This window comes from Baudoinia panamericana (genome assembly GCF_000338955.1).
Source record: "Baudoinia panamericana UAMH 10762 unplaced genomic scaffold BAUCOscaffold_6, whole genome shotgun sequence".
Lineage (NCBI taxonomy): Eukaryota > Fungi > Ascomycota > Dothideomycetes > Mycosphaerellales > Teratosphaeriaceae > Baudoinia > Baudoinia panamericana.
In genome coordinates, this window is record NW_006911262.1 from 199378 (window position 1) to 219384 (window position 20007).

Sequence of the window (20007 nt, forward strand, 5' to 3'; positions counted from 1 at the left end):
GTGAATACTATGTACACATGACTACACATGACTACAGCTCCCTGAAGGTTTCCTGCGCTCCCGCGCGGCCATCCACTACCTCTGTACGAACTGCCACACGGACTACCCATCCGGAGTGTTTGATCGGGCTCATCAACTTCACCATCCCGCCGCCCATAGTTCCTCTACTGCGATGATCCAGAAGCGTGCTGAGCCATAGCCTCAGTATTGGCTGTTGCCAGCGACTTGTTCTCGCCTTGCTTGCCGTTCTGTAGGAATAGTATCAGTCAAGCTCCACAACGCAGTACTGCGTCGGCGACTGCATGGTTGCAGCGTAAAGCCTCGGGGAAGTAGACGTACCTCCCACTTTGCGAACCTCAAGTCCATCTCCCCTCTCCGCTCAGCTGCCAGTCTCTTGTCATCCTTGAGCGAGCGTCGAACAACGCGCGCGGCAACGGCAAGGTAGCGGTTGTAGCTGTTTTTGAAAGGTCAGTCCTCCATGCGCGAACTCGGGCCATCGCCATCTCGAAGACTCACGTGATGCCTGCTGCTTTCCACGCGAACGCCATTGTGCTAGTTGCAGAACTGTTGGGCTTTCGGAGGAGGTACTGTGGGTTCGAGTGGTTCGACAACACTCAATCCGTGCAACTCGGCTGTCGGATGTGCTGAAGGGGTCGAGCTCCGGAATTGGTGCCTAAGGCTCAAATCTCACTGGACCAAATGGTCCGGCCCGATACACCGCCGACAATACCAATGGTTACCAGCAAGCATCTCCGATAGCTATCGTTCCTTACAATGCAACCATGATAGCCTAACATATAAGCTTGCAGCTTCCTTTTCAGGACCACCGCATGCATGGTGGGAAGTACTATGTTTCTCCTTCACCGAGGGTCGACAGGGTGCAAGACGTCCCACTTCCCACGCATCGCGTTGACGCCGCGGTCACGAGCGATTCAAACCTACCTATTAATACTGCTGTTCGCCGCATTCCGCTCGCCGCATTTTCCTCGTTTTCTCGACCTCAAGCTCGACCTGGATATTGAACCCTTCACTGTTCTGCTATTACCAGAACAAGCATAGCAATATGCACTCTAGCGAGGCCGCAGCGGCTACGCACGGCATGGACCATTCCTGGTTGCCGGATTGCTTAGAGATCTGCACCATGGCTCAATCACACCACAAGAAAGCTTCTGATCGTTAACGTACTCTCATTCAGCACGACCAGGTGCTTTAGTTCTCCTCAGTGGATTGGCTACACCTCCCACTCACTGCACGCTGTCCTAGGATTGGAGCCCCTTCAATGGACGACGCTGTGTCGTATCATAGCTATAGTGGCAATTCAGGCTCCGCTACCCACTTATTCAGTCATGTTACTCGGTCGCTGTTCAGCTGCACACCATCATGACCAGCTCGCTGTCGGCTGCTGTACCGCTAACCGCAGACTCAACGCCGTCGATACATCGTTGTCGTGGCGATCATAGGTCCCCGGCTATTCGCTTATTGAGCTCCAAGGCATTGTTGCGGTGAGTAGCTGATCCACATATTCATGCATCTTCCCTTAGTCGTCCGCGCTTTGACTTCTCGCCGTACATCACAAACCTTTCATTTGACTCCCCTACGTGCCTTCGACATAGCGTATATTTCAGCGCGTCACCTGCTAGTAAGACACGCCTAAGAAGGACTCGGTAGCATCAACGGCGTAGCATAAGACTGTGAATCTAACGCTTGATGGGTTATACGAATTTCACTGAATGCGCTTTGCGCTACTCTCCGCTCAACGAGAGTATGCAGGAGCTGTATAGCTGGCAAGGACCAGTTCGACTTATTCCAAAGGATCCAAGTACGCAGATCACAACAGCGGCATGCAAGATTCTTTGCGGGACCGGCTCCGACTATTATACATGGGCTCAAGCTAGCGGTACGATCACCACGTGGGTGCTTCCCATCATGGGTGTCATTCTGCAGGCACCATTCGAGTCAAACGCATTCTGGGAGACCGTGTGGTCCCTTGCGAGATGGATCGGTAGCCCCATTGCTTCGCTCAGCTACATCCTCTGGAACATCAAAGTGTCCGGCAAATGTGCACTGATGGCAGACATGGCAGCGCCATATGATAGCTTCGACGAAGATCGACGGAGCAATTTCCAGAGCATGCGCGACAGCCTCTATCTGCTGGCGACGCTCAATCAGTACAGCATCGCTCCCGAGGTGCTGTATACCAACAAGCACAACTCAAAGCCAGCAGAAGGTCTGCTAAGAGTTGTACTCTTCAGCAAGGATCTCCGCCTACTAAAGAGGAGACGCGTCACGGAGGAGTTGGAGCATGATCAACCTGTAGTGGAGGAGCCTGCATCCGGACCGAAGCTTCAGACACAGGGCATGGCGCATGTCACTGATCGCTATGAGCCACCAGATGAGCTCAACGCTATGAGGCAAAAGATCGCACAGCAACTGCGTGATACGCGACGGAAGGGTGTAGTCCCTGTATTTCTAAGCACACTCTGGTTCTTGTTCGCCATGGCTATATCGATCCAAAGCTCCTTCGGCTATGTCGGATCGAATGCGACTGCCCACGACTTAGCGCTTGGTTGCTTGCTCGCTTGGCTGCCGATCCTGATTCTGTGCGGCATCATCGATCGTAACCCAGTTTCCGCTGACGACATCAGGAAGAAGATCAATCGGCTCATTGATCACGTCCGAAAGTCTCTGATGGATGAGCAAGTTCGGAGGCTGTTCGCCGAAACGATCGATGCTGCCGAGGAGCGTGCACAGGTTGAGCGACGCATCAACGACTTGGGTGAGCAATGCGCTATCATGGGCAATGTGCCTTTCTTTGAAGGCTTCGCTGGTCAAGCTAGGGTCCGTTGGCATTATGGAGCAGCGCATCCAATCTTATGCGACATTGACGACTGCTACATCTCCGCCCATGGGCGGCATTGGCTGCGTGATGAAACTCGGGCGCGCATGTTCTTGGTGTTGGGCAGTCGAAGAGGGGGGCTGGACTGGCTCGACTACCGTGAGCTTGCTCAAGTGTCCACTGCAGTGTTCTATGTGCTCGGTACGACATTCGGAGCTTGGGTGCTCAGCTTTTACACCCCAACTGTAGGTCTTGGATGCCGGTCGGGATCATACATCGTCTTCATCGTCATCGCTTCCGCACTACTGGTGTTTGAGATTGTATTATGGTGGTACTTTGACGCTAAAAAGCATGGTCTGAAGAGGCTGCACACCAGGTTGTCATTCAAATTGGAAGGAGTCACCACTGGGACGGAGAAGGTGTCAAAGAGGTTGCGCGGCGCCAAAGAGAGGATCTTCGATGTTCTTGGTGATACCATGCGAGCATTGTTCAATTGGGTACCATCACGGGTCTCCAATGTAGTCGTCCGGAAGCTGAAGAGCATGTCTACGCAAGAGAAGTGGGATTGGTTCTTTTTCAGACCAACTGAGGCTGGTAACACAGTATACTTACTGTACAGGACATTGGCGCAGACATTTGGCTCGGACAATACTTGCGACTGCATGTCAAGCAACTGGGCTCCAGGGGGTGGCTACATGGACTTCAATCAGTGGAACACCTCTAACTCTCCATACGTCATGCGCTACTGGATCATTGGGACCACCATAGCCGTTACGGTCATGGGTATTGCGATGATCCATATCTGCCTGGAATGGTGCCTCCAAAGCCACCTCAGCACGTCCGATGCGAGAAACGCTGCCTTCGGCTTGCAGAGGGTGAGACTCTTTCGACGTTACACTTTCCCGCTTCGTTGGGTCTGCTATCGCATCGGCGACCTCACTCATACCACTGAGTGTGGCCTGGCAACGCTTTTCAAGCGATGGGGAGTGTTCAATCCCGACTATACTGTCAGACCGGTCGGACTCCGGTGGGCGAAGGACTCCAGGCCTCCAATGCTACCAAAGCTTTTGCAGCGGCACAAGGATGCATTGCCGTCGTCAATAGCTGCCAGAGACCGATCCTTGAGTGTCACTTCGTTAATGGTAGCCGGCAGAAAAGACCGTTTGTCCCGAGCCGGGAGCTTTCCGCTTGCATACGCTCGACCTGCGAGGACAAGTGACGAGACCGCCGACATACATCCAGCCTCACCAGTGACGCTACGGGGCTTCTTCGGCCGGAGACTGAGTAGTGTTGACGAGTCGAACTTGTCACCGCTTGGTACGCCGTTACCACCGGTTTGACAAGAAAGTATGAAATTCTGTACCCTTTCGAGCCAAGCGTACAATGCTTGATCGCTATGCAGCTGTTCTGATCTCTCGCACAGTCTAAGCACGTTCGCCATCCGCTGTCTACGACCTTCGGCCTCTTGAGAGCATGACCTACCCCATCGCTTTTGCCATCTCGACCTGGACTTTCCGGACCGGCTTCAGCTTGCTGTATGGTATGATGGTGTAGGCCTGGCAATCGAGCTGGGTCACTGTACAGATAAGCGTCGATGCATCGTCTCTCCTCCATGTCGAAGCCGTAACCATTCCCGGAAGGGCTGGTCCGCCGGACGAACGTAGAATCTCCGGATTGGTAAGCGTGCCTTCTCAAGGCGATGCTCCCACCTACTTCTCCTCCCTTTACCCTGCGCCATGACACATGCCTTGTTATGGGACTTCTTTGCTCAGCTAATTATGAGAAGCACCGCCACGATGCCGATGGCGGTGCCTAGGATTAGCAGAACAATCGCAGTGGTGGATGTCTCGGTCTCCTAGCGCGCGATCGAAGAGGCTGGACGTATTGGTAGCTGGTGCGCGGTGGTAGAACGAACGGTGAACGGTGCGAAGCAAGGACAGCATGGTTGCGCAATCGATATTGTCCACGTGCAAGACTCGGGTTCGTGGCTCGCTGTGGTTCGGCGCCGAGCTTGATTGGATGACAAGTGATGAAACGAAGCCTAAACAGAGAGAATAACACTGCGGTACAGGATATAACACACTCCCGGCCGTAAGTATACAATCCCATTGTGACGCAGGACAAGATACAACGTACAGACACAACGATACGCACGAGCCTTGTTAACAGAGCTGTCTCAAGAATCGTCGTACCTCCCGGACGTGGCCACGCAGAAAGGCTCCAAAATCCGCGACGCCAACATGCTTGTTTCGCTATTCGACCCGCATGGTGGGAAAGTCACCTAGCCAGCCCGTAACCGTGTTCCTCGACCCCTCAAATGCATGTATGTGCTAAAGCCATCATATCCAGCCAGACAAGGCGCCTTGGCAGCTATCGTCGTTCAGCTTCGTGTCGACAGGCGTATAACCGCACGGCTGATGGGACAAATGAGATGGATACGAGGGGGAGACAACTTTGCGTATCCATGGTAAATCCTTCAAGCTTTTCTAGGAACGAGCTCATGCTCTTACTTGTGGCATTGGACACCCTTTCCTATGCACTTAGGACACAAGTCGAAAGCGCCCTGTGTTACAAAAAGAGCAATTATAGCGAACGCTGCGTACGTACTTGGCGCACTCGTCGCAGTAAACGTGCCGTAAAGGAGGCTCGAAGTCTGGAATTGAGCTGCGCAGTAATAGCTCCATGTGGTGTTGCGCCTCAATGTCAGCCGGAAAGTACATCAGCAATTCTCTTGCTGAAGATCTCTTGTGTGGCTCGTCTCGTCTGCACGGATCGATCATTGTGTTGAAGTAGTCTTGCACTGCTGGATCCGTGCTTCTTGGCAGGCTTACCGGATGTCCATGAAGAGCGCAAGCGAGCTGCGCAGTGTTTTAGCCGACAGAATCCGCCACAACAATTCTGCTCTTCTGCAGACTGCCCTAGTAGAAGGCCAAGCTAGCATATGTCTGTTTGACTATTCAGAAGGTGCGCCGGTAGTGTGCCGATGTTCTTCAACTCTGGCGGTAGGGCTCCTAGCAGTTTTTGAAACTCCCGGCCAGAATTTCGGAAGTTGGTGAGAACAACGCGGCCATTCGACCTGATGCCAAACAAGGTCAAACCGACGACGCCCACGACAAGCCCTCTGGAATGGACATGACATATCGCGGTCACAATGTCTCGAGTCCAGGCTTCCCGCACGCGCCACGACCACCGCATATCAAAAACGTCCGCTCGAGTGAAAGCACTACTAAGCATCGTGCACAGCCCTGGCAGCTCGTGTAGGAAGGCAACCACGTGAGCTCCTGAATCGTCCAGAACGACGCCGGTAAGCGCGACCATTGTATTGTAAACCTGCATAGCACACAATGATTCAAGGCTTCTGCGGAAGTCTCTAGCTCCGTCATAGCCCCATGGTCCAACACCTGCAACAGCCAGCCTTCGCTGGACCCAAACCTTGCCTCCGGCGCGAACTATGCTGTCGCGTAGGCCTGGCTGAGACTGTACGCCTATACCTCGTTCCAGGTGTTTGGCGGGCATCCGAAGGTTCGTATATCCTGTGGGATCGTGTCGTTGTCAGCCTTCCGCGCCGCTTCCTGGTCTTCAGGGATGCTGATTATGTCGTATCTAATGGCGTACTGCCCACGGGACTCTTCGAACGGTGTCAGTAAAAATGTTTGTTGCGCCCGCGTAAAGCTCTGCATCTCTGAGGAGTGTTTCCAATTTCATCCCTAGATTCGGAAGCAAGCTCGTTATCAGCGCCTCCCATTGGGTCAATGCAAGTGTATCCTGCTATAGCCGATCGCATACTGGCGTTCAGGACGTTCGCAAGCACCGTGATGGACCGCGATTCCTCGAGTTTTCGAGTTACAAAAGGAAGTGTTTGTGCAGCCAATATAGAGGAGAACTTGGAAGCTCGACTGTGGCAACTATCATTAGTATTTTCAGTCTGCATTCGTTGGTGTACCGCTCTGGTAGATAGCTTGATATACACTCGAAAAAGTAGTCCGGTGCACCGGACGCAACAGAGCGCTGACGGTCAACGTTCCGCCTTGGTTTCGCTCAGGCAACCAATACAATGTCACGAACCAGCACGCTTGTCACGACGACTTGCAAGCTTTTGTGGATGAAAGCTTGTGATTCTTGATGGATGATGGGAGGCGTAGCGCGTTTGTCGCCAATGCTCCGTATCATCACGTGAACCGGCACGTCGCGCTTCGGCTTCTCCTGAACTTATTCCCTGACCCCGCGTCCCTCACTTTCGCAATTGGCTTTACGACAAACGCGACTTGTGCGCGTAACACTTTCCCCCTGCATGTCGCCGTTAATGTGGTCTCCATACTCTTGATGGATTAAATACCATCTTGCCATCAGCTTGGGCGTCTCGCATCAGCTTGTACCACTCTCACCAGGCTCCACCATGGAAGAGCCACCAGCAGTGCCGGCAAAAGACACGCCGAAGGGCGCCGACAAGGAGGGGCACGCTACCGCTGGCGCATCGAAGCGTAAGAGAAAGTCGGAAGACGACACGGTCTATGAGTATAACAATGGCCAGCCGGAGCCTGTCAACGCGCACGCCCATACACCGAAGCGGAGCCGCAAGCATGCGCAGCAAGCCGAGTATGAGGCTCCCGAAGAGACGACGCCTGCGGGTCAACGGAACCTCAGGCGCAAGAAGAAGGTCAACAATCTCTCTACGTTGAATCTGCGTCACGCAGCACAGCGCCAGCAGGCTGAACAGCAGCAGTTACGAGGGTCGAAGTTTCAGGAAGGCAGCTTAACCGACAAGCCAAGTCTGAAGCCACCAAGCGTCTTCACACGAATGATGCGGACGGAGAGCGGCAACATCAAGCAGGTTGACGAGCTTATGGAGGGTTACAATGAAGCACCTTCGGCAGAGGATGACTCGATGGAGTCTGCGATTGAGCATGAGAAGGCCTCCACTGCGCAGCAAGTCGGCAATATCACCGCCCACGCTGCGCCTAGACCGGGGTCGAACGGCTTCCTCAGTTTTGGCCGCTCGTTCGCGCAGACTTTTTCCCCCGTCAGTCTGTGGAACAAGGTGTTCGCCGAGACGAAAGAGGATCTACTGCGTCAGCAAGTCGAAGAAGCCAAACGCAAGCAGAAAGCAGAAGCCGAGGCTCGTTATGCGCAATTAAAGGCTGCGGGTCAGCTAGGCTTGCAACCTGTAAGTAACTTTGATACTGAACTACGTCCGTCAGCCGAGGGCTCTTTGTTCCAAGACTCCGCTCTGGACATGAGCAGCACTCGCACTTCGACGGAGCACAAGCACACAGTCTCGACTACGACCCAGCTTCTTCTGCCGCCACCGGACGATGTTTCCAGCTTGTCAGGTGGCGAGGTTCCGGAAACGACGGTGAAGCCGAAAGCTATGTTCAAATCTCGTTTCTTCAAGCGTCCTTCCATGTCAAGCCTCAAGGATGGCCTCAAGCGGGTAAGGTCGGACTTTAACCTTGCTGCCGCCGCGAATGGAGCCAACAGAGAATCATCATCCTCTGTCTCACCAGTCAAGCCAGACTTCGGCTACTCAACTGTCAGACGCTCGGAGTCAAAATTTGATCTGAAGCGGCAGCATAAGCTGTCAAAGCGCGTCAGTAATCTGGAGGCTAAGCTGCAACAAGCGAGGAGGGAGCTTGGCGAGGCATTGGTCGAGGCATCACCCGCACCCAAGTTCACGAATAAGTACGAGCGATTCACTCCACAAAGCACACTGAAGAGACCTAAGTTTGTTCCAGGGAAGTTGCCGAGTCTACCGAGTGAGCGGGTTTTGATGGCGGAGCAGATGGGCTTTGGTGACGACGAAGCTTCGCCGGAGAAGGTGATGAGTGAGGCTGCAATGGACGACAAAGCTGAGCCGAGCCCGTTACTTCCGCGTGTTGATGAAGGTGAAGAAACTATCAAAGCCCCGACTAAGCGACAATATCCGGTTCATGCATCGGCACTCTTCGAACCTGCTCCCAATAACATCGACCAACCACCGACAGCAGAGTCTGTTAAAGTGAACGACAGTCACCATAATTCTATCAATTTCCGGTTTCCGATAACTGACGACCCGGAGATGGATCCAAACAGCGTCACCAAAACTACAAGTGACGGCGTGCCGGAGACGGCCAAGCCAGCTAACTACGCCTCCCTCGACGCCAAGCTGAAGGCGCTCGACAAGAACGTCAAGCTTGCTGCTGCGACCAAGAAGCCAGCCGCTAAAAGCAAGAAGCGCAAGTCCACTGACGAGGGTGATAAGATATTCAAGCCCGGTAACGGAGATGACGATGATGGATGGGACGAGCCGACTCCGCGCAAGAAGCGTAAATCAACTGGCAATGTCAACGGTGACAGTCCGCAACCAAGGCGTACGACTCGCGTTACTGCAAAGAAAGCATCTCCGCAGGGCAGCAAGACCACCAACGGCACCGTCAAGGGCGGCGGGGTCGCTATGACGACGAAGGAAGGCGATATTGAAGCCCACAACGAAGACGACGAAGCTGCCGCCGCAAACGATGATCTCGTGGTGTCAATAGACACCAGTACAACTGCCGAGCTTATCGCGGACACACCGATGCGGACCAGCTTGGAGTCGCAAGGTCAGCCTCTTGAGCCGCTGTACGAAGTCGAAGAGGAGCTCTCCGCTGTTCCGCTTACCAGCGAGCCGACCAAACCAAGCGCGAAAGCCAATCCTGCTCGTTATGGCCACTACACTGCCCGGTCGCGTTCGAGCAGTCCATTCAAGCGCGCCGACACCATCCAGCCTGGCGCTGAAGAGCAGGTCATAACTCGCGCGGCTGAGGCTGCCCAAGACCTTCGTGGGCGCTTGGGCAGCCTGCCGCCTACCGACTCTATCAAGGAGATCGTAACGGTCGTCGATGAGACGGTTAGTGTCATTCCAGGTGAGGGTGGCGTTCCGGCTTTGCCCGATCTAGCCAGCAACGGTGACGACGGAGAGGTTCGCGAGGAGGTTCTCGCGGTAGAGCTTGGCATTGCAGGGAAAGCCTTGAAGAGGGGAGACAAGAAGTCGTTCGAGTGGCCGGAAGACGTTTTCTAGGCAGCTGACCGAGACTGAACTCGAGTGGCTATTGAAGGCTGCATTTCAGCTTAGGATTGGTGCTTTCGGCGCGTTCTCTACGACTGCTGTCTGCATCGTGCGTGCCAGGTATGGAGGCTTGCTGGCACTCTTGTTCCTGGAGCGAGCACTCTAGCCAAGATAGCGAGGCGTTGGCGGCCATAGTTATTGGCCACGACAGCGATATTGGTAGTATTGAGTTTGATGCCCATGTATACTTCTGCAATGTACGAGATCACCTTCATGCTGTTGCTTCTGAGGTCTCAGATGTCACGATTCATGGTCGGGCTTCTGGACTTGGGAACCTCCAGTTAACTTGAAACTCGGCTCGTCACTGGAGCTGTAGCTCCGTCTCCGCCATTGCATTCTGATCGTTTTCGCTATCTCTCCTTTGCGATTCTTCGCCGAATCTGCAGAGACTGTTGATGAAGCAATCTTCTCGTGCTTTCCTGTCAACGTTCGTATCGAAGTCGCATCACTCGTTGATAGGATAGCAAACCACAGCGCAAGCGCTAGCTACGGTCCCGAAATGGAGACGGTCACAGAGTCCGACGGCAGTCTCAATGCAGCATACCAAGTCTTCCATATCTCGGAATTACTTGAATTGATCCTACTCCAGCTCGCACCAAGGACAGGATCATCTATCCACGAAGAGATCAACGCGACACGGACTCTTCTGCTCAACCGTACTGTCTGCCGGACATGGCATGCCCTACTATCGACATCGTCCCCTTTGCGTAGGAGCCTCTATCTCACCACTCTCAGTGCCTCGGAGAACGTAGTAGATACAGCATACACTAAGAAGACCATCTCGCCGCCCGCTAAACCCAACCCTTGGATCCCGAATATACTGCTCTCCCAGCGCTCCTGGGGCTCCGCCTACCCCTTCGACAATGCCGCTTCCCAATTATTCAACCTCACGCCGTTTACACCTTCGGTCCCAAAGCCACGATACTGGACGTTCCACCTCGAGCTATCAAGGCCACAGTACGCTCGTCTACCTACATCAGGTCCGTGGAGAGATATGCTGGCCACCCAACCTCCCTTTCGGGACTTATGGTGCTCGCGGTGCTTCTACGAACTGGGCAGTGGACGAGCACCCTTCGTCACGCACCTGGACTATGACTCTCGGAAGCCAAAGACGGAGCAGAGGTTCACGCGACGTTGTGAGGGAGGTGTGACGTTGGGCGCGATTGTAGATGCAGTGGGAGAGGTGATGGAGCAGTATCCCAACGCTAAATGGGTCATGGTCGAGAGTCTGCGGGTTGGTAACGACTCTGGCGAGGAGTCGCTGGCTCGCGTGGACGATGATCAGCCTGTTACCAGGGCGTATATGCCGGGCTCGTCGTCGGAGAGGGAGTTTGGGTTTCAGCGAGAACATTACCTACACTAAGCACTTTACGTGTGCCCACATTACACCTCGGAGACGTGTATAGGCAGGATCGATCTACAATGGCTATGCAGCATGATTCGGCCCCCTAACGCGCTCACGAGACATACTCAGCTTTGCACAGCCCGCCGCCGATCGGTAGCTGCGTACCTCCAGGTGACAGTAAACTGTACTGTAGCGGCTCCTACATAAGACCAAAGCCGTTTTTGTGGAATCTATACTTCCACCTTCAGCAGCGGGACAGAACACAACACATCAGGTTGTTGTATCCTAGATAGGGAGAAGATGGGCTGCGTACCTTCCCAAGAATCCACCCCTCCTCCCCACAACCCCGCAATGCAACAGACTAAGCAATACTACGGTGCGCACCAACAACAACAACCACCACAGAACACATGGGCTGTGCCCGATGCTGTTCCTCCACGTCGTCGACGCCGCCGCGGCCGCGGTGGCCTTGCTGGTGGTGCCGGTGGGATTGCAGCTGCTGCGTGAGTCTTTGTGAAATTGGAACCAATATAGAAGCGTCAAACGTACTAACCACTACCAAATTCAGCGCCGGAGCCAGTAGTGGTGGTGGAGGTGGAGGAGGTGGAGGCGGAGGCGGTGGGTGCTGAGGACCAAGCTTCCAAGCCAAACTTGGCCCCTTGGACTACGGCTCAACGGCAGAATGTGCTTCCAATGTCATTAGTATTTAATTTCTACGAGCTGCAAGAACACTGCATAGCCCTCTGATACTTTGGCACATCGCCACAAAACCGTTCCTCCTCCTCCTTGCTCCAACCCCAAGACTCCTGGAATGGATTAAGCGCCATATCCATGACATGGCCCAAGATCTCCCTCTCACCCTTCTTCTCAACCCGCTCAATCAGTTCATCCAGAATCCAAGACCTCGGAATGAACTTCGGATTCACCGCACGCATAGCTCTGAAGCGCTCCTCCTTCGCTTCGGTGCTGTTTGGCCAGTCCTCAACTACCCTAGCCCGCCACTTCTCCAGCCACTTGGCGACTCGTGCGCGCGCGTCCTCTTCAGACCCTACGAGACCGCTAAGTCCTTCATGGTGGAAGAAGCGACCGGCAACTTCCTTCCGCTTCTCGTCCGTGTCGATCTCTTCGAAGCTGATATAGCTTAGCCGACGGAAAGTGTGATTGAAGTCGAGCTCAAGAGCTTCCATCGTGTCGAGCAGGTCTGAGTAGAGACTCTCGAAGTCTTCGGATTTGCACTGCTTCAGCCCCAACCGCGCAGTCATGAGGCGCTTATACTCATCCATGAACACAGCTTTGTACTCCTCACCCGTCGCTTCGATGAGTGTCTCGGCTCTCTTAACGAGCTCGTCAGCCCAGTCCTTACTCACACCCTCCTCCACAAACTCCTTCTCGTCTACCCTGTCACCAGCACCGATCAGCTCACCCAACGCTTCGCCAAGTCGCACGAGGTTCCACCAGATGATGCTTGGCTGGTTCTTGTACGCGTACCGCAGCATGTGATCATCGTGGTTGGGCGTGTAATTTGGATCGAAGTTGTCGAGGAAAGCGAAGGGTCCGAAGTCGATGGACAGGCCGAAGATGGAGGTATTGTCCGTGTTGAGCACGCCGTTGGTGAAGGCGTAGGCTTGCCAATAGGCAACCATGCGGGCGTTGCGGCGGGCAATCTCGCGGTATAGGCGGGTGTAGCGATTTTGTTGGTGCTCGTTCTCGCCTTGTAGCTCGTCTCGTGAAACGCTAGTGCCTGGTTCGACAAGGTCATCGGATCCGGTCTTACCGGGCAGCTTGTCCCAGCCTCCGAAGACTTCTTCCGCAGCGTAGTCTGCTAGCTTGCGGATCATGGCTCTATCGCCTCGTGAACGCGGCAGGTCGAAGGTGCCGAAGCGCAGCCATGACTGTGCGAATCGCGCAACGATCGCTCCTGGCTCGGTGGTCTCTCGACGAACGCGCGCTTCAGGCGCAAGCGTCAGGCTTAATGCGCGCGTGGAAGGAATGCCGAGCGCGTTAAGCGCCTCACTAACCACGAACTCGCGTATGCTGCTTCTCACCACTGCTCGACCGTCGGCAAAACGGGAGTATGGTGTCTTGCCGGCACCTTTCAGCTGTAACTCGTACCGTGTGTGACTAGTTGGGTTGGTCGTCTCGAACAGCGAGATGGCGCGGCCGTCGCCAAGCTGACCAGCCCATTGACCAAATTGGTAGCCGCCGTAGCATTGCGCCCACGGGTAGATGTCGGTATCGTTAGGTTCGTCGCCTTGGAGGGTGATGATCTTCTTGCCGGCAACAGTGTCCTTGAAGTCATCGGTCTCCACGCTCGCTGGGTCGATGGCCAGATCTCTCAGCGCCGCCTTTGAGACGCCCACCAGCTCCGTCTTCGGGAAGGAGTCCGGCCGGACGTATGTGTACGCCGCTTCCCTTACTAGCCGTGGGCCGAGCTTCGATCGTTCCGCTTTGTGTGAAGATGCCGGCGTCGGGTACTGTGGGTCCGGCGGCAGCTTCTGTGTGAAGTTGTTACTCTTGGGCAAATCGCGTATGCTGAAAGATTGTTGATGCCCGCCATCGGCGCCGTTGCTGCTGAAGTGATTTGCCATGCGTGCGATTCTTGCGGGTAGAAGTGCTGGACGACTTCGCCAAGCCTGCATGAACTGTGCAAGGAGATAGGGATGTAAGAGTAAGATACTGAGGAGCAAGGGGAGAAGGAAGGTCAAGACAAGGAGATATGGAAAGCTTCTCATAAGATTGTCAGGGTGGCGATCAACTTTGCTTGAAGAACCTTCGAACAGTGTGTCTTTGTGTCCCTTGCCTCGCCGTTGCTGTCACTCTGACCGAGCTGTTTCCGCCACCTTGAACCCTTGAATGCAAAAGTGACGTGTGAAGTCTGGGGTAAGCGGCTGTCGGGAGTCGGCCCGAAAAGCAAGGAGCAAGGCGCTAGTACTTGTTCCCAACTTCAGCTTCATTTCGTGTCAACACCGGTGACCATCGCCTGACGCTCAGATCGGAGAGCCGTAGAGTTGTTCAAGTGGCTGAACCGAACATGCGACTTTTTGTCATTCGAACAGTCCAAGTGCCGTCACTGCCGCCTGCAGGATGAACCTGGGCAGCATCCCCGGCTACTACTACGATGCCGAAAAGCAGAAGTACTTCAAGGTCCAAGCGGACCATGTAGTTCCTACTGGAGCCAAGTATGCACACTCGGAAGTCAAGCGGGAGCAGCGTCAGTCCAAAAAACGTAAAGTTGTTACTCTGCAACAGGAACGACGCTTAAAGCAGACAGTCCAGCGTGCACGAATGCATGACTCCCTTACTGCCTTGGGCTTACGAAGTGAACTTGGTCTTCGTGAGATCACAGGAGTGCTTGCAGATAGAGACGCTGCGTTCGTTGCAAATCTTCGTCCGCGTCGCCGTCGGGTTTGGGTTCCCACTGCAGGCTGCAGGATCGCTGGTACCGTTCAAGATTTCCAAACGTTTCACAGGACCCAGAACGTCATAGCCTACAGCAATCAACACTATGGCACAAGTGTTTTTTTCGTGGAGGGTCCGCCTTACAAGGACTCTTCCAAGGTGGGCAGTTCTGGTCAAACTGTCAACCAGCGCATTAACAGCTGGCCATGCATTGCGTTCAACAGTTCGCTCGTCAACTTGCACGTAGTACCACCTGACCGACCCATCTATCCACACGGCACGGAGGGTGAAACTCCGCTTCTCATAGCCGTTGCCCGCGAGCCCAAATCACCAGGCAACGTCTACCTTGGCGGCCCACACACCTCTCAGTCCATGTTCAGACTTGGTGAGCTGGCCTCATGGCTATGGGCGTCTTCACTGCACCCCGCGACTCTTCAACTGGCCGTCTCCGGTAGCGACGACGTTTTCATCCTTGATACCGCGACGGCAAGTGTCGCCCATTGCCTAGACATACCGTACGAAAGCCGCGATATCGCATGGCTGAACCGCAATACAGTAGCTTTCGGGACTCAGCCATGGTCTCCAGAGAGAATGAAGCCTTCGCAAAAAGCAAAGGTTAGCGAAAAGTACGCTCTCGCTCTGTGGGACCTACGTTCGCACGGCCAGTCATTTCGGTTTCTGCATGCCTTACCGCTGACCGGTATCCGCATGCCTGATAAGGAGGAGAGTAACGTGCAAATACTCGTCTCGGACAATCGTCGCATCGATCTCTACGACACGCGAATGGCTAAGTCGCCGCTACTGGGCTTCGACCATACGCATCAAGGGCCTCAGATTGAGCTTGACGTCTCTCCGAATGGTGATTTGGTGGCGGCTCTTGACGTGGGCCAAGTGGTGCAGACGTATAGTCTCCGCTCCGGTCGCCACGTGGAGGCGCTTCCCCAGCCTCAGAGTCACGACACGGCGATGATGACAAAGTTGCGATGGAACACGAGAAGTCCTGGCGAGGTGCCGTCTCTGCAGGCATGCCAAGGAGGAAGTATCGTCGAGTGGTCATGGAGCCCGACCGAGGAAGACGCAGAAGATTGCTGATTCCTAATCTGTGATACCCCAATAGCGTGTTATATATGATTTCCTGTCAGCAACCGCATATGTGCTGTTGGTCTTGCAATGACCGGCTCACCTTGCGGGAGCTTCGTGCGATGGAGAACTATTGCGTAGCTACCAGCCTGGCGAGGACGATGCCGGGCAAGCTGTAATTTTCGGGCATCCACTGCCTACGATGGCAGCGTCGAGCTGATTATATAGGTCACTGCTCACTTGGGTGGCAAGCATAAACTATGGCGGAGAGGAAGAACACTTCCCTACAACGGGGATACCGCATTGCGCTGCCGCAACGCCGGAACCTGAGTGCTAACGTGTCGTTTGGACGGCGGTGGTTGCTGCAGAGTATGTTGCCTCGCACTGACACACTAGCTCACCTGTACGCAAAGGTACAAGTTATGCACAAGGGCTCGCATATGGACTTGGAGTTGAATGGCCTCCAAAAAGCTGCCAAGGTTGCCGAATTCTTCCACAGCTAAACTCCATACTTCTTGCAGGTTATCTGTATAACCGCATACTAGCCCTAATGGCATTACTCCGCAACCGAACGCTCCCGCAGCTTTCTATTCCAAGACTCAGCGCTTGAGCAAACCCCGAGCCTCCAGGACGGACATGCTTCGTGGGAGGGGCACATGTGCGGATCTCTACCACGCAAGACCATAAACATCGTCAGATGACAAACCGGGATCGCCGTCGACTTGCAGCTCACGGCAGAGGTCGTCGGCCGTACGACATGTCGACCACGATCCTCCAGTTGAGATGGCCGTCAAAGTCAACGCTTTTCCGGTAAGGCCTGTGCGAGAGTCCGTTCTGGCGAAGGTGTTCTCCAAGCCTGGAACGAAGTCATCGAACAAAGGCGCACCCGCGGTGGTTGTCGTCGAGACGAACCCTGTGAGCGTTGTATCGCGTCGGAGCAGCTTGCATCACTATTCTACTAGACTAGCGAACTTGTTGTCAGACTTTGTAGCTTACGCCGACCAGTCCGAGGAGTTATTCTTCGATATACCAAGGGCAATTTCAATGCGTGCAAAGCGACATCTAGATCCGGAGAATCAGGATGCAAGAACATTCAGTCAACTTGCCAACAACAACGGGAGGAGGGGAATAGCTGCATCGATCGAAGCAGCGTTAGAATGTACAACAGGCACAAGACAAGCTGCGCCACGATCGCCTTCCTCGACTTTGAGCTCCATGTTGTCACACAGTCCAGTACAATGAGGAGGTCTGGCGGCGCTGTCCTACGAGGAGCTCCCCCGCCCGCTACACAACCCTTTCCTACGTTCATCGTCCGCTCGCCGCTTGAACCACGTTCCGAACGATCTTCACTCTTCGATCACCTTCCCGTAATGCCTACACTTACATGTGCGACACCTAAGCATCAAGCCTGTCGCAGAGGTACGATCGTCGTACTCCATATACACGCCGAATTTCCATCCGCAGTTTCGGCACTTTCTCCATGACTCGAATAGCTCCGCGATATCCTCGGCCAGATCGTCCTGCATAGCCAGCGCTCTAGTGTCGGCTCGAGAACGCTTCGTCGCCGCTTCTGCTGCTTTCTGTGCCTCCGACAATTTGCTCTGCAGATCAGCATTGGTTGCAGAAAGCGTATGGTTGGCAGTCCTTGTCGATTGTGCCTCGGCGCGGGCGACTATGAGCTCCTCCGTCTTCTGCCTGAGTTGATTTTTTAGTTTGCCCACAGCGTCATTGCATGTTTTGGTCACCGCCTCGGCGTCTGTTGCTTTGGCTTGAAGAGCTTTGAACTCTGCTTGCACGTGCGAAAGCTCGTCCTTGACTTTTGACAGTTCGTATTCGAAGGACGGTGTGCTCGCAGAGATTCCGTCTTTAGTACGCTTTATGGCAGCAGGTAGCAGCGTCGCCGCAAATTCCTGAAGGTGAGGGTCCACAGAGACGGCGTACATGAAAGAGTCGTCGCTTGTCAGCTGCTCAATGTCACCCAAGGCGAGTTTCAGTGTCTCAAGACGAAGCGGATCAATGCTGGAGCTCGTTGCACCGTAGACGGCACGGACGATGTCCACGAAGTCCCCGATCTCGATACGAAGATCGGCGTGGACAAACTTCTCCAAGGCGAGGGTCTTCAGGTCAGCAAGCTGGAAATGCTCGCCAATGGCGTAGACTCGAATGTGAGCTATCGCAGCACTCATGTACACCGGTCCGTCGATGAGTGAAGTTGTTGACTGTTCGTTCGCTTCAAATGGGCTGTCGCTGTGGCCTTTGACCCACGGCGTTTCGGAGCCAGTCACCTCATCAACAGTGTAGTCATCGCTATAGATGTAGTAGAGCATCCGCTCTACTGTCGCCGCATCGAACTGGTCATGCTCAATAATGCGCGTCTCGCCCTCCTGCGCGTCAGTATCAGCTGCTGAGCACGTTGGACGACTCCTACGAGGTAGCCTACCTTGAACGCAGTGTCGCATTCTTTAGCTAGGACGACTGATGCCGGGCAGACAATGGCTCGATGTACTCTGAACGATTTGCCTTGGCAGCGGATCTCCAAATCGGAGTACTCGCCGCGGATGAGGAGTGAGCTGAGTCCTTTCGTTGGGTGCTTCATCGTTACCGTGCTGATGGCCTCGTGTTGTTGGCGCGACCTGCATACGAGCATGTCGGATTGGACACGTGGTGCGCCAAGCCGCCATGTAGCCGCTTCCCCTGAAGCATCGTTGAGAAGGAAAGCACGACCGAGGTCTTGCTCACCTGACGGCCGAAGTCAAAGCGTTACCGCGCAACGTCGAGTGAGAGCGTCGCGATATAAGCCATGCTCTCCGCGTGGGCGGCTTCCTACGTGGCGATGGTGGTGGTAACTCAGTTAGCGTTGCAGGTGTTGCAATGATAGAAGCATGAAAGAGACCCAGACCCGTCATCAGCTTTTGTGAAAACCGCATGACGATGTGAAAAAGGTGCGCGATTGAGGCAGGAATTCATACTCCTGCCAACAGACAGGCAAGCTTGCCATTGGTATGAACTTCCATTGCATTTCTCAAACCTACAGCTTATGCTTCTTCTCGCCACTCGCAATCTGCCTGAACTGCTCTTGCGGCACGCCCGACAAAAAGCGCTCAAGCCCGCCGAACACCTCGTGCACACCCTGTGCATCCAGCGCCTCTCTGTCTGGCCGACGGATAAGGGCCTTGATCTTCGTCATGCTGTCACTGACCAGGTGATCGCCCATCCTGTCCTGCACCTCCTTCAGCACCATGTCCAGAAACTTGTCGCTCTCGCCCGGCTTAACATCCATCACTTTGTTGACAAAGCCGGTCTGCACAAGCTCATCACAAGTGATCCTCTTGCTCATGATCAGCGCCTCGTTCGCCTTCGCAATGCCGAGCCTCTGTACGAAGCTACGTGATGCTAGGCCTTCCGACACCAGACCTAGTGATGCAAACGGAGTTAGCAGGAAGGTATGCGGAGCTGCGTAAACGAAGTCCGCAAAACCGAGCAACGCCGCGGAGAGGCCAACAGCGGGTCCATTCAGAGCGGCCACGAGGATCTTAGGGAAAGTGTAGAAGGCTTGGGTGGTATTCAGGTTGTTCGCAACGAACGAGCCGAGCCACTGCTTGTAGGGGTCTTGACCCGCTACAGCGGCCCTGCTGATTCCGACATCCGCACCCCTGTGGCTCTTCTCAGCACGAACCGATCGTTGTGATATAAAGTTGGCTTACGCAGAGAAGTATCTGCCCTTGCCGGTCAGAACAGCGATGTATATACTGTCGTCTTTGGCAATCTGTCGAAGAAGCTGAGAGACGCGAAAGTAGTAATCTTGAGTCATGGCATTGAGCTTCTTCTCGATGTTGAGTGTGATGATGGCGACTTTGCCGCGCTGCTCGTAGAGTACAGCCTCTTCTGCACTTGGTGCCGCCATTTTGATGGTCCAGTAGCTGGTTGACAAGCTGTTTTTTCTCGGGAAAATGGTGTGGAAACGTGTAAAGTGAAAGCTAGGGACTGGTAGGGGAAGGTCTCACAGCTCGCACAGAGCGCCTACGTTCGCGTTAATCACATCCGCGGTCAGAGGACTATGGTGCCCGTGGTTGTCTGCAGTGAATGCTGGATTAGCCGAGGCAAGAAGAGGAGCAACAAGGGCACAATCCTACTTGCCCGGCGGAACCGCGGCAGATGACTAACGAATGACCGCGAGTCGCGTGGTCGACATCAACTCATGCCGTCTCCGTCCGTACTCCATCAATAAGTCTACAATACAACGCCATCGTTTGCAAGGTATTA

The 20007-nt window shown here is 54.4% G+C and overlaps 13 protein-coding genes across 13 annotated transcripts; 8 read left to right on the plus strand and 5 right to left on the minus strand.

The window, feature by feature from the left end:
• Nucleotides 1-24: 24 nt before the first annotated feature.
• On the minus strand, nucleotides 25-600 carry BAUCODRAFT_107688 (uncharacterized protein). The gene is made up of 3 exons (XM_007678208.1): nucleotides 517-600; nucleotides 340-454; nucleotides 25-248 (listed from the first exon to the last, which is right to left on the minus strand). The coding sequence occupies exons 1-3, from the start codon at nucleotides 546-548 to the stop codon at nucleotides 165-167; spliced, it is 231 nt and encodes a 76-aa protein (XP_007676398.1). The 5' UTR covers nucleotides 549-600; the 3' UTR covers nucleotides 25-164.
• Nucleotides 601-782: 182 nt separating this feature from the next.
• BAUCODRAFT_33580 (uncharacterized protein) lies at nucleotides 783-1469 on the plus strand. Its single transcript, XM_007677848.1, has one exon. It carries the CDS (start codon nucleotides 831-833, stop codon nucleotides 1020-1022), a length of 192 nt encoding a protein of 63 aa, XP_007676038.1. The 5' UTR covers nucleotides 783-830; the 3' UTR covers nucleotides 1023-1469.
• A 238-nt stretch (nucleotides 1470-1707) lies between these two features.
• BAUCODRAFT_69340 (uncharacterized protein) lies at nucleotides 1708-4176 on the plus strand (the record flags this gene model as incomplete). The annotated part of the gene is made up of 3 exons (XM_007678051.1): nucleotides 1708-2283; nucleotides 2386-3190; nucleotides 3359-4176. The coding sequence occupies 3 exons, from the start codon at nucleotides 1708-1710 to the stop codon at nucleotides 4174-4176; spliced, it is 2199 nt and encodes a 732-aa protein (XP_007676241.1).
• Nucleotides 4177-4921: 745 nt separating this feature from the next.
• Nucleotides 4922-5697, plus strand: BAUCODRAFT_467626 (uncharacterized protein). The gene is made up of 2 exons (XM_007678209.1): nucleotides 4922-4927; nucleotides 5018-5697. Exon 2 carries the CDS (start codon nucleotides 5154-5156, stop codon nucleotides 5622-5624), a length of 471 nt encoding a protein of 156 aa, XP_007676399.1. The 5' UTR covers nucleotides 4922-4927; nucleotides 5018-5153; the 3' UTR covers nucleotides 5625-5697.
• On the minus strand, nucleotides 5698-6470 carry BAUCODRAFT_467620 (uncharacterized protein). Its single transcript, XM_007678210.1, has one exon. The coding sequence runs from the start codon at nucleotides 6350-6352 to the stop codon at nucleotides 5771-5773; it is 582 nt and encodes a 193-aa protein (XP_007676400.1). The 5' UTR covers nucleotides 6353-6470; the 3' UTR covers nucleotides 5698-5770.
• On the plus strand, nucleotides 6471-6961 carry BAUCODRAFT_467621 (uncharacterized protein). Its single transcript, XM_007678211.1, has one exon. It carries the CDS (start codon nucleotides 6589-6591, stop codon nucleotides 6940-6942), a length of 354 nt encoding a protein of 117 aa, XP_007676401.1. The 5' UTR covers nucleotides 6471-6588; the 3' UTR covers nucleotides 6943-6961.
• Nucleotides 6962-7088: 127 nt separating this feature from the next.
• BAUCODRAFT_33583 (uncharacterized protein) lies at nucleotides 7089-10103 on the plus strand. Its single transcript, XM_007677849.1, has one exon. The coding sequence runs from the start codon at nucleotides 7233-7235 to the stop codon at nucleotides 9870-9872; it is 2640 nt and encodes an 879-aa protein (XP_007676039.1). The 5' UTR covers nucleotides 7089-7232; the 3' UTR covers nucleotides 9873-10103.
• Nucleotides 10104-10235: 132 nt separating this feature from the next.
• On the plus strand, nucleotides 10236-11479 carry BAUCODRAFT_467708 (uncharacterized protein). The gene has a single exon (XM_007678212.1). The coding sequence runs from the start codon at nucleotides 10420-10422 to the stop codon at nucleotides 11281-11283; it is 864 nt and encodes a 287-aa protein (XP_007676402.1). The 5' UTR covers nucleotides 10236-10419; the 3' UTR covers nucleotides 11284-11479.
• Nucleotides 11480-11679: 200 nt separating this feature from the next.
• Nucleotides 11680-14097, minus strand: BAUCODRAFT_33584 (uncharacterized protein). Its single transcript, XM_007677850.1, has 2 exons — nucleotides 11834-14097; nucleotides 11680-11768 (listed from the first exon to the last, which is right to left on the minus strand). The coding sequence occupies exon 1, from the start codon at nucleotides 13851-13853 to the stop codon at nucleotides 11979-11981; it is 1875 nt and encodes a 624-aa protein (XP_007676040.1). The 5' UTR covers nucleotides 13854-14097; the 3' UTR covers nucleotides 11680-11768; nucleotides 11834-11978.
• A 131-nt stretch (nucleotides 14098-14228) lies between these two features.
• On the plus strand, nucleotides 14229-15880 carry BAUCODRAFT_467715 (uncharacterized protein). The gene has a single exon (XM_007678213.1). The coding sequence runs from the start codon at nucleotides 14350-14352 to the stop codon at nucleotides 15754-15756; it is 1407 nt and encodes a 468-aa protein (XP_007676403.1). The 5' UTR covers nucleotides 14229-14349; the 3' UTR covers nucleotides 15757-15880.
• Nucleotides 15881-16387: 507 nt separating this feature from the next.
• BAUCODRAFT_467712 (uncharacterized protein) lies at nucleotides 16388-17038 on the plus strand. The gene has a single exon (XM_007678214.1). It carries the CDS (start codon nucleotides 16528-16530, stop codon nucleotides 16984-16986), a length of 459 nt encoding a protein of 152 aa, XP_007676404.1. The 5' UTR covers nucleotides 16388-16527; the 3' UTR covers nucleotides 16987-17038.
• On the minus strand, nucleotides 17039-18413 carry BAUCODRAFT_467720 (uncharacterized protein). The gene is made up of 2 exons (XM_007678215.1): nucleotides 18185-18413; nucleotides 17039-18128 (listed from the first exon to the last, which is right to left on the minus strand). Exons 1-2 carry the CDS (start codon nucleotides 18389-18391, stop codon nucleotides 17091-17093), a joined length of 1245 nt encoding a protein of 414 aa, XP_007676405.1. The 5' UTR covers nucleotides 18392-18413; the 3' UTR covers nucleotides 17039-17090.
• Nucleotides 18414-18596: 183 nt separating this feature from the next.
• On the minus strand, nucleotides 18597-19834 carry BAUCODRAFT_33586 (uncharacterized protein). Its single transcript, XM_007677851.1, has 2 exons — nucleotides 19449-19834; nucleotides 18597-19397 (listed from the first exon to the last, which is right to left on the minus strand). Exons 1-2 carry the CDS (start codon nucleotides 19646-19648, stop codon nucleotides 18773-18775), a joined length of 825 nt encoding a protein of 274 aa, XP_007676041.1. The 5' UTR covers nucleotides 19649-19834; the 3' UTR covers nucleotides 18597-18772.
• Nucleotides 19835-20007: the final 173 nt, after the last annotated feature.

Excerpts from the sequence above, each read along its gene's own strand:
- BAUCODRAFT_107688 (XM_007678208.1), bottom strand. The coding sequence starts at position 548 with ATGGCGTTCGCGTGGAAAGCAGCAGGCATCAC. Across the intron at positions 455-516 it reads TGGAAAGCAGCAGGCATCAC|CTACAACCGCTACCTTGCCG; the intron begins GTGAGTCTTCGA and ends TTTCAAAAACAG. Across the intron at positions 249-339 it reads TGAGGTTCGCAAAGTGGGAG|AACGGCAAGCAAGGCGAGAA; the intron begins GTACGTCTACTT and ends CTATTCCTACAG.
- BAUCODRAFT_33580 (XM_007677848.1), top strand. The coding sequence starts at position 831 with ATGCATGGTGGGAAGTACTATGTTTCTCCTTCACCGAGGGTCGACAGG.
- BAUCODRAFT_467626 (XM_007678209.1), top strand. The coding sequence starts at position 5,154 with ATGCATGTATGTGCTAAAGCCATCATATCCAGCCAGACAAGGCGCCTT.
- BAUCODRAFT_467620 (XM_007678210.1), bottom strand. The coding sequence starts at position 6,352 with ATGCCCGCCAAACACCTGGAACGAGGTATAGGCGTACAGTCTCAGCCA.
- BAUCODRAFT_467621 (XM_007678211.1), top strand. The coding sequence starts at position 6,589 with ATGCAAGTGTATCCTGCTATAGCCGATCGCATACTGGCGTTCAGGACG.
- BAUCODRAFT_33583 (XM_007677849.1), top strand. The coding sequence starts at position 7,233 with ATGGAAGAGCCACCAGCAGTGCCGGCAAAAGACACGCCGAAGGGCGCC.
- BAUCODRAFT_467708 (XM_007678212.1), top strand. The coding sequence starts at position 10,420 with ATGGAGACGGTCACAGAGTCCGACGGCAGTCTCAATGCAGCATACCAA.
- BAUCODRAFT_33584 (XM_007677850.1), bottom strand. The coding sequence starts at position 13,853 with ATGGCAAATCACTTCAGCAGCAACGGCGCCGATGGCGGGCATCAACAA.
- BAUCODRAFT_467715 (XM_007678213.1), top strand. The coding sequence starts at position 14,350 with ATGAACCTGGGCAGCATCCCCGGCTACTACTACGATGCCGAAAAGCAG.
- BAUCODRAFT_467712 (XM_007678214.1), top strand. The coding sequence starts at position 16,528 with ATGGCCGTCAAAGTCAACGCTTTTCCGGTAAGGCCTGTGCGAGAGTCC.
- BAUCODRAFT_467720 (XM_007678215.1), bottom strand. The coding sequence starts at position 18,391 with ATGCTCGTATGCAGGTCGCGCCAACAACACGAGGCCATCAGCACGGTA. Across the intron at positions 18,129-18,184 it reads AATGCGACACTGCGTTCAAG|GAGGGCGAGACGCGCATTAT; the intron begins GTAGGCTACCTC and ends ACTGACGCGCAG.
- BAUCODRAFT_33586 (XM_007677851.1), bottom strand. The coding sequence starts at position 19,648 with ATGGCGGCACCAAGTGCAGAAGAGGCTGTACTCTACGAGCAGCGCGGC. Across the intron at positions 19,398-19,448 it reads AAGGGCAGATACTTCTCTGC|GGGTGCGGATGTCGGAATCA; the intron begins GTAAGCCAACTT and ends GAAGAGCCACAG.